Genomic DNA, 13612 nt, shown 5'->3' with positions numbered 1-13612 from the left:
TTAACCCGGTCACGGATTCTCAACTACGAAATCTATCTATTCCACGTTCAATCGTTAGATCCTTACGATGGTGGGGAGACCCTTCCAATTTACTTCTCGGGGTTCCCTTCGGAACTCCCGCGCCCGAGGTCATTTTGACCACTGATGCCTCCCTCCAAGGGTGGGGGGGACATTTGGGATCCTGTTCAGTGCAGGATATTTGGTCCCCGTCTGAATCACACATGCATATTAATGTCCTGGAATTGAGAGCCATACGTTATTCACTTGTTTCCTTTGCAGACCTGGTACGGGACAAGGTAGTGCAGGTGCAGACAGACAATACCACCGCTCTCTATTACCTCAACAAACAAGGTGGAACGTCTTCCCTTACACTCTGCAGAGAGGCGAGACGCCTGTGGCTCTGGGCTATTTGCAACAACACCTGCCCGCAGGCCCTCCACATAGCCGGCCTCTCGAACTCCAGGGCGGACGAGTTGAGCAGGTTCTTCAGACCGCATCACGAATGGGCAATCAACGACATGTTTCTTCGCCCGGTTTTCGAGCTTTGGGGACACCCAGAGGTGGACCTCTTCGCAACTTCCCAGAATGCCAAGGCGGAGCTGTTCTGTTCCAGGGCGGGGTGGGACAGCCACTCACTAGGAGATGCGTTCCAAATTCCCTGGGTCGACGCACTGTTTTATGCGTTCCCTCCAATACCCATGTTGCCCCAGGTTCTTTGCAGGGCCAGGCACTACAAGACCCATTACATTCTTGTAGCTCCTTTTTGGCCTCGCAGGGAGTGGTTCCCCCTCCTATGGCGGCTGGCAAAGGGCAGGTGCTATCCCTTCCCAAACAACCCGGATCTACTCCACCGGGGGCGGCTTCGACACCACGATGTCAGCTTGCTCAGTCTAGCAGCTTGGCTGCTATCCCCGTAGCGAGGGGGTTCTCTGCGGAGGTTACAGAGATCTTGCTAAACGCTAGAAAACCTTCCACCAGAAAGTCGTATGCTTACAAGTGGGATGCTTTTGCAGGATGGGCGATACAGCAGGGATTTTCACCTTTCTCCTGCCCCTTGCCTAGGGTATTTGATTACTTACTTTCCCTTCTACATAGAGGCTTAGCAGCCACGTCAGTTAAGGTTCATTTGGCTGCCATATCAGCGTTCCACGAAAGGGTAGATGACAGGACCCTTTTTTCACATCATGCGTCAAAACAATTCCTTAAGGGGGTGTTTCATATTTTTCCCCCTAGGAGGGCTCCGACACCTCAATGGAGCTTGTCTCTGGTACTGGCTCAGTTGATGCTTCCCCCTTTTGAGCCTCTAGCATGTTGTCCGATGGCCCTGCTATCCTGGAAAGTAGCCTTCCTGGTTGCGATTACATCGCTAAAGAGGGTAGGTGAATTAGCGTCCCTACGGATGGATTCCCCCTTTTTACAGTTTTTTCCCCTGAAAGTGGTGCTTCACCCTAGCCTGGGGTTTACGCCTAAGGTGGTGTCTGCTTTCCATTTGAATCAGAAGCTCTCACTACCGGTATTCTTCCCCAGTCCTACCTCAGAGGCAGAGAAAGCTTTACACAGTTTAGATGTTAAGAGGGCTTTATTGTATTATTTAGATAGAACACGATCATTTCGAAGGTCCAAATCCCTTTTTATTTGCTATGCTGGCCCTCGTAGGGGTTCACCAGCATCTAATCAGTCCGTGTCTCGGTGGATTGTAGCGACAATCAGAAGGTGCTACGCTACAGCCAACACGCCATGTCCTGGCACGGTCAAAGCTCATTTGACTCGCTCACAATCCTCCTCGGCTGCTTTCCTGCGGGGGACACCATTACAAGATATCTGTCAAGCGGCGACCTGGTCCTCATCAGACACGTTTGTCAGACACTATGCTGTGGATGCGGGTTCCAGGTTGGATGCTGCTGTGGGGAGTGCAGTGCTTCATTTTTTATTTGTATAAGGAGAGGACCTCATGCACGGTGAGAAGGTTCAGGACGTGTAGTGCTTTGTACCGCTATTTGGTACCCGGGGGAGATGGAGCTCCTCACACCCGCCCCTATTGGAGAGTAGCTTGTTATACTCCCAATGTGGGGCTGCACAGAAGAACGACGACGAAAACAGTGTTTCACTCACCTGTAACTGTTGTTCGTCTAGTTCATTCTGTGCAGACACACATTCCCTCCCTCCTACCCCGCTGTGAGGAGGTATGCTATGAGCTGCTTCCGGCGGCATGGGAGAACTGAGGGACAAGATGGGCGCCCCGCCCTAATATGCGTGTTTGAGCGCCAAAAGCGGCGCATGCGCCATGGGCGGGGACGCCCACTTCTCGGAGTTTTTAAAGCTATAAATCTCTCTCCGAGGCAGGCCTGCGCAAGCGCAGTCCCAATGTGTGTCTGCACAGAATGAACTAGACGAACAACAGTTACAGGTGAGTGAAACACTGTTTTACCAGGGTACACTTTTTATGACGTTGGAAGTTACCTACTAATTTTAAAAACATGAATATAGCTCTGTGTGAGATTTAGGAATTATACTTAAACTTTAAATATTTGAAATCAAGACTCATTTGATCTTTTCCATGCTGTACTAAATGTATTTAGTATGCCTAAAATGTATTAGATTGATTGTCTTGCCCACCATAGTTTGATTTTCTTCTAACCCTCTAGGCAGAGCATGTAATAATAATGGTAGCTGCTCTCAGCACTCTTATTACTTTGACTTTTTTATTCCAGTTTGCCTCCGTTTCAATATATACGTATAATTGTAGCATCTCATACCCTATTTTGTGCCAAAGAAAGCTTTGAAATTCGCTTCCTTTCCCATTCTTCTTCATTAATCATGGAATCTATTCTGCTCATCTATTCATAAAACTAATTTTAATTAATGACATTTTTATTTAGCAATATTACTTCACAGATGTTGCTGGTTTTTTAACTAGGCTGTAGTTAGTCGACGACATGATGTAGTTGGTTCTGCCCCATCCCTGCTGGAAAGAGAAAACTGCTTTGTGAGGGTAAGGAACAAAACACCGTTTCCATTTGCAGTGTGTCTTTCTGATTGTTAAGGAAGACATCCAGATTTGATGTTGCCTGCATTTTCAAGAATGGCTGTTGAAATATGTTTGCGTCTACAGACTTAATTTGAACATGAGAAGGTTGTCTAGAATGTTTATTTTACTAGAGCCCAGCAGGCTACGGTTCTACTGCTGCCACCCTTAGCTGAGCGGGATGATAGAATACAATCCTTTATAAATATGATATAAATCCAGTAGCAAATGAATCCCATTGTAATGAAGATGTTATCTAATATTTCTGTTATAAATCATTTTTGTAGCAGGTGCTAGTGGCCTGGATTCAGTTATGGGACAAACGAGGCACAGTAGTTATTAGTTGCAAGTGGCTGCAGTAACAACAGCCAATCACATCAACCTCAGCAGGTTTTGTATGGCTCCTGGGTCACATGTGCCTAGTCCACTAAGGATGGCTGGAGTGGACGTTGCTATCTGTGCTGGTAGTAATCACATGTGGAGTTTGTGGATTTCATCTTACCCTTAGTTTGTAGCTCACTATGCCGTCTTCAGATTGCTTTCTTCCCTAGAAAAGGAGACCGAGGTTTGAAATGTAGCTGATGAATCTTATTGCACCTTTAACAGGTTTTGCCTGTCCTATTTTTATGTTTTCCAAATTCTTGGGCAAAAAGGGTGTTTTAAGATCATTGTATTCTTCTTCATCAGCTAGCACTTAAGTTATAGGTAGGTGTCTTTTTCAAGCCTTCCATGCGTATGGTGCAGAATTGATTTCCTTTACTGCTTAGTAAGTTGCCAGGCTGTGTTTAATAACCGTCTCTCTGTCAATCAGGAAGTAGACAGGTATTTGAAGCACAATGAGTTCTTAGCACTAAGGAGGAAGGAAATGCAGTACAAGAAATGGTTTGAGAATGTTTCAAGCCCGCTTCTGCAGAAAATTCAGGACAAAGTGGACAAGCAGTCAAGCGAAGAAATAGAGGAAAGAAAACGAAAACAACTCTCCCTTTATTTAAACTACTGTAATAAGAAGGTATTAGGAAAAAAAATGAGTATTGGAAATTGCATGTGGAGGCTTGCTAGCAAGACTGTTGTGTGTAATTGTAGTAGCAAGAGACTCGCATAAATGAGCCATCAGCTATTGCAGGTCCCCATACATATGGATACATGTGCCTCTGTGCATGTGTTGTTCATTGTGCCAGATGAAAATAAAATTATTTAGATTTTCATTTGCTATAATGAGAAAAATGTTTACCTCAATCCTTGGTATAGTGCTCATGATTAAAACAAAGCTTAGGGTTGAATAGCTCGATAGAGGCTAAGCCTGTTTCTCAGAGCAGATTGTTTATTTATTTATTTATTACAAAATGTATCTCTTACCTTTCTTACAAGGGCCACCAAGATGGCTAATGGATTAAAACCAGGGCTTTTTTCTGGGAAAAGAGGTGGTGGAACTCAGGACCGCACAATGACATCACTTTGGGTCATCTGGAACAAGGGGGGAGTTTTTTAAAGTTTAAATCGCCCTTGGTGAAAATGGTCACATGGCCAGTGGCCCCGCCCCCTGATCTCCAGACAGAGGGGAGTTTAGATTGCCCTCCGTGCCGCCTCTGTCTGGAGATCAGGGGGCGGGGCCACCAGCCATGTGACCATTTTCAAGAGGTGCCGGAACTCCGTTCCACCACATTCCAGCTGAAAAAAAGCTGATTGAAACACACGCAATAAAATCACATTTTAAAACCAACACAAAAATATTGAAACAAAACCTGAGCTAAAATACATACAAAAAGCAACAATTAAAAACATGGGGGAGGTAGGAGGGAGCACTAAGGGAATGTCACACCCAACAAAGAAGTCTTCTCCTGCTGGCTGAAGATGGCAACAGAAGGGACAGACGAATTTCTCGGGGTGGGGGGAGTTCCAAGTTTTGATGCCCAGATCGAGAAAGCCCTCTCCCAGGCTGCCACCTGCCTAAGTTCAGAAGGCCAGGGGCATCGAAGGATGACCATAGGGGTTGAATACGTTAATAAAGGAGTGGGTAGGTTCACAGCTCATGAGCAAGGCAGGGTTGCCTTCACTGAGGATAAATCTGGGATTAGATACCATTGTTTTCTGTACTTTAACAAAACAATACTTCAGCATTATCTAGGTTTGAATAGACAACTTGAGGACTGTATTTCTGCTTTAAAACACTTCTTTTTCTGCACAGAAGAGCGATTTGGCTTTATTTAGTCCCCAAAATCAGTTGATTACAATAGCTTGACAGCTGTGTCCTGCTGCCACGCTTGGAACAGTGCAGCTCTCAGCTTCTTCCCTGCCAGTGGCAATTTCTAATACCAGCACTGCCAGTCTATTGCTAATGGCCATATTTTAACCAAACTGTGGGGGAAGCCTATTCACAATGCTTGTCATTATTGTAGATGTGTGTGGTGGTGGGCGGGGGGATGAAAACATGTAGGCTGAGCAGAGAGGGACATGGAGAATTTTTTCCTTTCATTCATACAATTTCTCCATCTTAAACAAAAAGTATTGCTTTACCAGCGACGTGTATTTGATCATCTGTTAACAGCTTTGCCAAATGCATTCTTTGTTTTGTCTGCTTGGATGCATACATTTTGTCACTATCAGCGTTCTTCTGGACCAAAGGACTTTATACATAGAACTATGAAAAGATGATCACAAGGTGGGTGTAAAGGCAATAAGCAACATGGGAATAATTTGAGGGCAAGCTTGCATGCTTCTGAAAAATTACATACGTTTGGTGTAATGGTTAAGAGTGCGGAACTCTAATCTGGAGAGCCGGGTTTGATTCCTCACTCCTCCGCTTGAAGCCAGCTGGGTGACCTTGGCTCAGTCACAGCTTCTTGGAGCCCTCAGCCCCACACACCTCACAGGGTGTTTGTTGTGGGGATAATAATGACATACTTTGTAAACCACTCTGAGTGGGTGTTAAGTTGTCCTGAAGGGCAGTATATAAATTGAATGTTGTTGTTGTTGTTAATAAGCTTAATGCTCATGCAGAGCAAACAGGAGTTAGACAAAGCTCTAATTTGCACGGCTTACCTTCAGTTAAATGCATGGGACTGAGTAGGTGATGATGGACGGAAGAGGTCTAGCCATACAGCCTTGGAATGCAGACCAGCAGATAAAGAGGTGGACTGGAAATGGGAAAGCTTGGGTTCAGATATGCCTCATTGTGTATCCTTGAGTAAGTTGCTAGTCCACAGCACCATAAATAAAGTGAGGCAGTGACCTACCTCACAGGGTTGTTGTGAGGGCAGCTATAAAATGATTGTAAATTAAATGCTGTAAATTACACTATGTACATTAACCTTATGTAGCAAATTGATATGAGCAGTGGACATTGTTTATGCGGGAAATGGTTTTGTTTCTCTGTTGATTGCTATAAACCTGTTGTAAACTAGTTTTTACCAGTATAATCCTAAGCATTGTGCTGCTGCAGGAAAATCTGAATGAATTTGCCATTGTAAATGAATTGTTATAGGATATGCCTTCATCGCATCCAGTTTGAGGACACCCCCCCTCTATATTTTCATCGATCCTTCAAAAAGCTCTATGGCTTAGAACAATATATTGTGTTTGTTTAGTTCTTATTGACAACACTGGAGTAGAGTGGGGGGGGGAGTCTTCAAATCACCCTGTTTCTAGTTTGAAAATGTATTTACTTGCAGTACTAGCATCTTAAACTGTGTGGTATTCTAACTCCATGTTTTTGGGTGTAGGGAAGGGTCCGTCGATGGAGCAAAACTTAATGTGTCACGGATAGCCATAAGACAGTAACATTGTCAGGCCAAAGGCAGCTGCTTGAACCCGCTCCTCATGTTACTGCACACTGCTGATGACTCTACTAAGATTGCTGCATGTTGTATTAATTTACACAGCAGTGATCCTCCATGGATTTACAACTAATCCTGTTAGTGTTCGTCTTTTAGCAATATATCGGAAAAACATAGCGACCTGACAGCATGTTAAGAGTTCAGAACCTGACCTCTGCAGGTGCAGTGTGTGCAATGGGCGCCTGCTCATGCTCCTTTGGGTTCACGTACGTGCACGAGAAGAAGCATCTCCACCTCACACAAAGTTTTAATTTCTGGTGAACCTGGGCAGGGAGCAGAAACCTGAAGATTGGCAGTTCTGGCCATTCACACAAGCAGTGTTTTGGAAAGGCCAAAGTAAGGCCAGTGATTTCAGGAACAGGTGCCAGTCAACAAGGAAGAACTGGAACATCTCTCTCAATTAATTTAAAATAATGCCTGCAGATGAATCAGCGGGCTGTCTGCTATGAACAGGCTATATATTCTGTTAATTTTATTTGACCACCTTTCTCCCAGAAAGAGAGAAACATTTATACTGAATCAGTAACTTGTCGCTAACTGTCATTCTTTGGATTGCATTCTCTACCTTCCTTTCATTTGTTTGTTTCCCCCACCTTCCCTGTATTTTTCTTCCACTAGGCCTCCGGTGCCCCTGGATCCCCCGTTTCTGTTTGTGTGCTCCTCCCTCCATTTCACTCATTTTTTGAGTCCTCTGACCTTTTGGGACGTTCATACTTCCCCTCTTTCCTTCCTCCATTTCCATTCTCCCTTCTTTCCGTCTCCTCTTCCACATCCCCACCAGTGATAGTTCTTCCTTCCATCTTGCTTCCTCCCTCTGTCCCACCTTATTTCTTTCAGTTTCTTCCTCCATTCCCCCCTTACCTCTACTCGCCCTCTCTCTTCTTTCACTCACCATTCTTACCGCTGCCCCCTTTGGAGCTGACCAGTTTGCCAACTTCCCACCAAGCCCCTCTTCCTTCTCCCTCTCCTCCTCACCCTGCTTCCCAGTCCCCGCTTGCTGCAGCTTCTGAAGAACCATCACGAAAGCCTCCCCCTCCCAAAAAGTCTCTTTCTCGTGACTTCAGCGCTTACCATTCCCATAATCCTTTTTTCCTCCCCATACCTCCTCCTATCCAAACCCACAGGAGATATCAAGCTCGGCAGAAGAATAGCGACAGCGTTAAATACCTTTGAAGACCAGACGATGCTTTCCTTCAGTGCCTTGGCCCATAAGTAAGGGGTGCTTCTGCGACAGTAAACCAGTTTTCAGGTGCAGCACTTGTCAAGCGTTCAGTGGATGGTGTTGAGGACTTGGGGGAAAAATTGCACTCAGCGTGAAGCGGAGGGCAATCTAAACTCCCCTCTGTCTGGAGATCAGGGGGTGGAGCCACCAGCCATGTGACCATTTTCAAGAGGTTCCGGAACTCCGTTCCACCGCGTCCCAGCTGAAAAAAAGCCCTGGTAACACGTATAATCTACACAAGATTGTAAGCTCTGTGGAGCAGGAATGTACATTTATCATTTGTTTGCATGGTGAACTGCCATCCTGGTAATCTGTATATAAAAACGAAACTGGTTCCAAGGTGTTTTCCAACATAATGATCTTGAACTAAAGAACATGGAGGAAATAGAGAGAAAACTAAGGATTTGTTACATAGCTCTAGCCCTTCCATCGAACTAGATTCCTTGATTATGAAGCCACTGGCAGATAAATGGGCTTAAATATGCTTGTATCTTAGTGCCCACAAAAACATGGATCCCTCCTAATCATACTTACATAACTCAAAATTTGGGAGTCATTGCACTAAAAATTTCATCCTCGATAATGCTGAAGGTTGTAAAAAACCTAGTGTTTTGACTTGACTAAGAAATCAGTTCATCCTGGTAGCTGAAATGCAAGTCTCTGTTTTGGCTTAAGAGGCCAATTAATGTTTGTCCTGAATGCCCTCCCTGTAATGTGTCTCACTCCAGAATACTGTTGTGAAGCTGACGCAGACACTAAGTAAATACTAAGGAGCCCTGTGGCACAGACTGGTAAGCTGCAGTACTGCAGCCCAAGCTCTGCTCTCGACCTGAGTTCGATCCTGGCGGAAGCCGGGTTCAGGTAACCGGCTCAAGGTTGACTCAGCCTTCCATCCTTCCGAGGTCGGTAAAATGAGTACCCAGTTTCCTGGGGGTAAAGTGTAGATGACTGGGGAAAGCAATGGCAAACCACCCCAAATCTGCCAAGCAAACGTTGTGATGCGATGTCCCCTATGGGTCAGTAATGACTCGTTGCTTGCACTTTTACCTTTACCTAAATATTAATGAAACAAAAGGCACGGAGACCTTTGAATTGTTTGGCACATTCCCTTTGGGATACCTTAAGATGTAAAGCTACTGATCAACTGTTCTCTAAGTACTGTTATATTATAGCCGTGTTTCCTCCCCCCCCCTCCCCTTCTACAGCAAAGTGCTTATTTGGAGAGCTACAGTCCTTCTGTTTATGATCCTTTCTTCTTGAAGACATGTACAGACATCTTGCAGGTAAGATGGCCAGCCTGGTTCCTGTTGTTTCAGAACCAGCCTGACTACAAGAAGCATGGTTACCAATTCTGTTAGTTAGGGACAACTTTGAGTTCCGGATTGTTTTCCGCTGAGGAAAATACAGAGTGGCTTATTTGGTGTGTCAGGAGGTTGCCCAGCACTGAGGCCATTTACAAATTAGCTCTGCTTTCTCCTGTCTGGGCCCTTCATTCTCCCTCCCCTTTGTATTTATATCTATCCACATTTCTTGTTGGGGCAATCATAAGTAAACTCTCCACAAGACTGTGGCTGTGGACACAAACTTTTTCACTACCTGGTAACTAGGGAAAAATAGATTTAGGATTGCATGTTCCTTTAGGAGCATCCACCAATAATGGCTGTGTTAACAAACAGATGTGGGGAGGAGAATACTGGAATCATCTTAGGGCCCAGTCCAGGGCTTTTTTTCGGGGAAAAGAGGTGGTGGAACTCAGTAGGTTGCCCTTGGAGAAAATGGGTTGCATGGCTGGTGGCCCCGCCCCCTGATCTCCAGACAGAGGGGAGTTTAGATGGCCCTCCGCGCGCCACCAAGCGTGGAGGGCCATCTAAACTCTGTGCCGCCAAGCGGCGTGGAGGGCAATTTAAACTCCCCTCTGTCTGGAGATCAGGGGGCGGGGCCACCAGCCATGTGACCATTTTCAAGAGGTTCCGGAACTCCGTTCCCCCGCGTTCCCCCTGAAAAAAAGCCCTGGCCCAGTCGCATCTTACAGTGTCCTCATGGCTGCTCATGTGTCTGCTGGAAGGTTCCATGTTTTGCGGGTATGCGCAAGATTCAGATCAAAAGGTCATCAGCCCCCCATTCCATTTCCCCAGTTAAAAATTGCCCTCTGCCAAAAATATTTGGCAGTGACCCACTAGATTTTTGTTTTATTTTTCCAAAAACCTGTCATGGCTTTTTACCTGCTCAGATAGACAATTTGATATCATCTAAAATAGAGAGAGGACTCCCTTCCGGAATATCAACTCTGCCGGCCGGTGCCAACCTCACTCCTTTTTGGATTTAGTTTCAGCGCCCTTCAGTTGAGGATGTTGATAGTGCTCTTGGGCTGATACCTGGTTTTAAAAAGAGGCCTTGGATTAATCTCTGCCGGATCCTAGATAAAACCAAACTCTGGCTTTCCTGCTTGAAAGCAATCAGGATATAAATAATGTCTGATGTATAATTTTGTTGGCTACCTCTGATCAACAAGTCAGCGTAGGATTTTTAACACCCTTATTATTGCCACATGCCACTCCATTACTCACAGTAATGCCCTCCTGATGTGCAGATATGCCACCCGGTGAGCACAAGGTGGTCCTTCTTGGTTTTATCTATTGCATCATGCCCTTCCTCTAAGGCGTTCAGGGTGCGTACATGGGTCTCCCTTCTTCAGTTCACAAAATCCCTGTGAAGCAGGTCACCCTGCGAGAGTGCCTGGCCCAGAGTTATGGGGTACGCCGTAGCTACGCTACGGTCACTATGAAGAGCTGTGAGAATAACGTTACTGCTTGAATTGAGGCACTGGTTTCACAGATAACTGAAACTTGTATTACGCTATGAGATTGACTTTGGTGAACACCAGTGGGAGCTGCTGGGTCAGATGAGTTTCCTGTTACATTCCCTGTGCGTAAAATGTATAACGCTGCTATGGCGTGGATCCAGCAATGCGCAAGTGGAAAGAACTGCCTCAGTGCAGTTCTGCTCATGCCAGATCTCATGGAACACCTAGCGTGCTTATCCCTATATACTAAAGTTCCCAAAAAATGTACACGTGGGAATATTATATGTTTAAGTTAGTGCGAGTGGTTGCCACTATCTTTTCCTTATGTCTCTACTCACACGGTAGCTCTAGCACAAGTGGCAATTTTGCATTGCATCCAACCCAGTGTAAGGAAATAAGTCTCGTTCGATGATGTGATGGGAAACGTTTTTTAAAGTGCAGAATTACAAACTTAACTGTATCTTCATAGGTTTCAGTGCCACCTTTACGTGATCCTTTGTTAAAGGAGGTACAAGGAAGATATGTTGAGGAAGGGATCATCCAGCAGTGTGACACAGGTATTCAGTCTTGCTTACTATTGGTTTCCGACGAGCAGATTCTATCCATACATAATGCCTGAAAGTTTTGAGAACCCTAACCGAAGAACTTTTTGTAAGGGGCCTTATATTGTATGCCTTTCTCTCCTCCATCAAGATCGTATTTTAGCCTCAAATCAGTTGTAAGGGATGGTGGGGGTCACTCTAAAAGATCATGACAAATCAGTGGTAAAGTAGATGTGGTAAATGTCAAGGTGTGAATTTGGGTCTTAATTGTATCTTTGCTTCATTTGCAAGATTAGCCACTGTAGCCGATGGAAATGTTATTTTTGCTATTTAAATTCTGTACAGGAAGAATATACTCTTACAAAGAGATGAATGAGCTCCTTAAGGCCAGACTGCCCCTTTTTCCTTTGAGCCGGCAAATTATGAATCCAGCAGATTGGGTGAAAATTCCCTTAGGTTATGTTGAAAGCGAGATCCGTCAAAAGAGCAGGTAAAGTATGATATACCTGTGTAAAAAGTTTCATGCGTCTCACTCAATAGGTTCTGCACACATTTACATACTGAACATGGAACATGAGCTAATTGATGCAACCAGGGATTTTCTTGTAAAAGAGCATGATGTATATGCTCCCTTTCCATCCCAGTAGGTTCTGTTGGTGACTACTAACTTCTCAGGTTCTCTGAAATCTCCATTAACAAATGCTATCTTTATGTCAAACGACTCAGCCCAGCCTCCTCCATTAGAAGAAGTTGAGGATGGCGGTAGGATACAAGCTTCCTTGTTTGTGCAACAGCAATATGTTACCCATTCATTGATCAGTAGATACGGATATTCATATGAAGAAATCCAAGATTCCCTTTCTATCCCAGAAAAGGGCATTGATAGGATAGGGAATGTCTGAAACAAATAATGGACAAGATTGTTGGAACCAGCTTGTTGTCTGAAATTTTAGCTGGTTGCCCAGCTTGCAGCTTATTTATGAAAATATGTTGTGAACTTGTCCAGTTCACTCTGACTTTATCCTGATTTGTGTATCTGTTTCTGCCTCAAAGTGCGGTAGGATTGTTTCTTTCAGCCAGTAATCTAGTTTGTTTGTGAAATGTACATAAAATGTGTTACGTATTTCTGATTGTGCTATGTTTTTATGTGGCACCTGCCTTTCCCCTCTCAATTATATACCATACTGATATACCATTATAGCAATTCCAGCATTCTGACTGACTCCTTAGGAGGCCTGCTACAAGCAAGGGGGCCTACTCATGGCCATTTTAAAGGGAAGCAGAGGAGCTAACTGAACAAACCACTCCAAGTACCCTGTGAATTGCTAACAGGCAATTAGGTGCTCATTTTAGCTCACAACTTTGCCTGCCCCTGAAACCAGCAGAGAGGAAGACTTCAGTTTGTGGACCAACCAAATAACAAAAACACTTAGGCAAAAAAGTCAGTTACTTGAAGTTTAAACATTGATTAGCCAACAGCCGCAGCCTGTGCGTGCTATTTGGGGGATTCAAATGCTTGCTTTTCCAGTGATGGATGAAATAGCTATACACCAGTAATCTTAGATTTTTTTTAAAGACAGAAAAATGGGGCAAAGCAAAAAGGTGGGGAAAGGAGAGGCAGTGCATTTCAAAGCACAGCAGACGTTTCAATTTACGTCTGCCAGATTTCAGAACTTAAAAAAAAAGCTCGAAAGAAAACAAGTTTTTAAAAAGTGGACCAACCCTACAGATGATAAGACAACATTGCTTGCCCTTAAATGCATGTGAAATCTGTTTGCCCTTAGAAGCCAAAGTACGTTAAAGAGCCAGTATGAAAAAGACCTTTAAACCATACATTTGCTTTCAACTTCCTGATTCTTTTTTGTTATGTTCACTTTAATACTCCTTCCTCACTGACTCCATTCTTGGCAACTCCTTACACAATTTATTATTTTGTGTCCAATGGAAGGAGGACAATCATTCTGGAGTGGAAAGTCCCCTCCTCCTCCCTTTATTTCAGGGCATGTTAGGATTATATTGGGAGTGGCCATGCACTTCTCTTCAGATGACATTTCAAGGGAAAGGACCAGAAGAAGGAAAGAAACCTTGTGCGGGAGTGGTCTTTTTTCCATTTAAAGTCAGCAAAAATTTATCAAAGAGAAAAGGAAAATATTTTCCCTTGAAATATGGAACAGGTAGTATTATATG

The 13612-nt window shown here is 44.4% G+C and overlaps 1 protein-coding gene across 2 annotated transcripts in view; it reads left to right on the top strand.

Moving 5' to 3' along the window:
- The window catches only part of LOC129323665 (protein FAM228B-like), a 31536-nt gene that overhangs the window by 13774 nt on the left and 4150 nt on the right, over positions 1–13612 (top strand). The window contains exons 6-10 of one of the 2 annotated variants that reach the window (XM_054970228.1): positions 2918–2992; positions 3837–4034; positions 9286–9363; positions 11353–11440; positions 11771–11915. In XM_054970228.1, the coding sequence (XP_054826203.1) occupies positions 2918–2992; positions 3837–4034; positions 9286–9363; positions 11353–11440; positions 11771–11915 (584 nt within the window). The remainder of the gene's footprint in view (positions 1–2917; positions 2993–3836; positions 4035–9285; positions 9364–11352; positions 11441–11770; positions 11916–13612) is intronic. The other variant, XM_054970238.1, reaches the window with a different exon arrangement.

Source organism: Eublepharis macularius, chromosome 1 (genome assembly GCF_028583425.1).
Source record: "Eublepharis macularius isolate TG4126 chromosome 1, MPM_Emac_v1.0, whole genome shotgun sequence".
Taxonomy (NCBI): domain Eukaryota; kingdom Metazoa; phylum Chordata; class Lepidosauria; order Squamata; family Eublepharidae; genus Eublepharis; species Eublepharis macularius.
The sequence above is the reverse complement of the archived record's forward strand: the minus strand, read 5'-3'. Positions and strand labels throughout refer to the sequence as shown.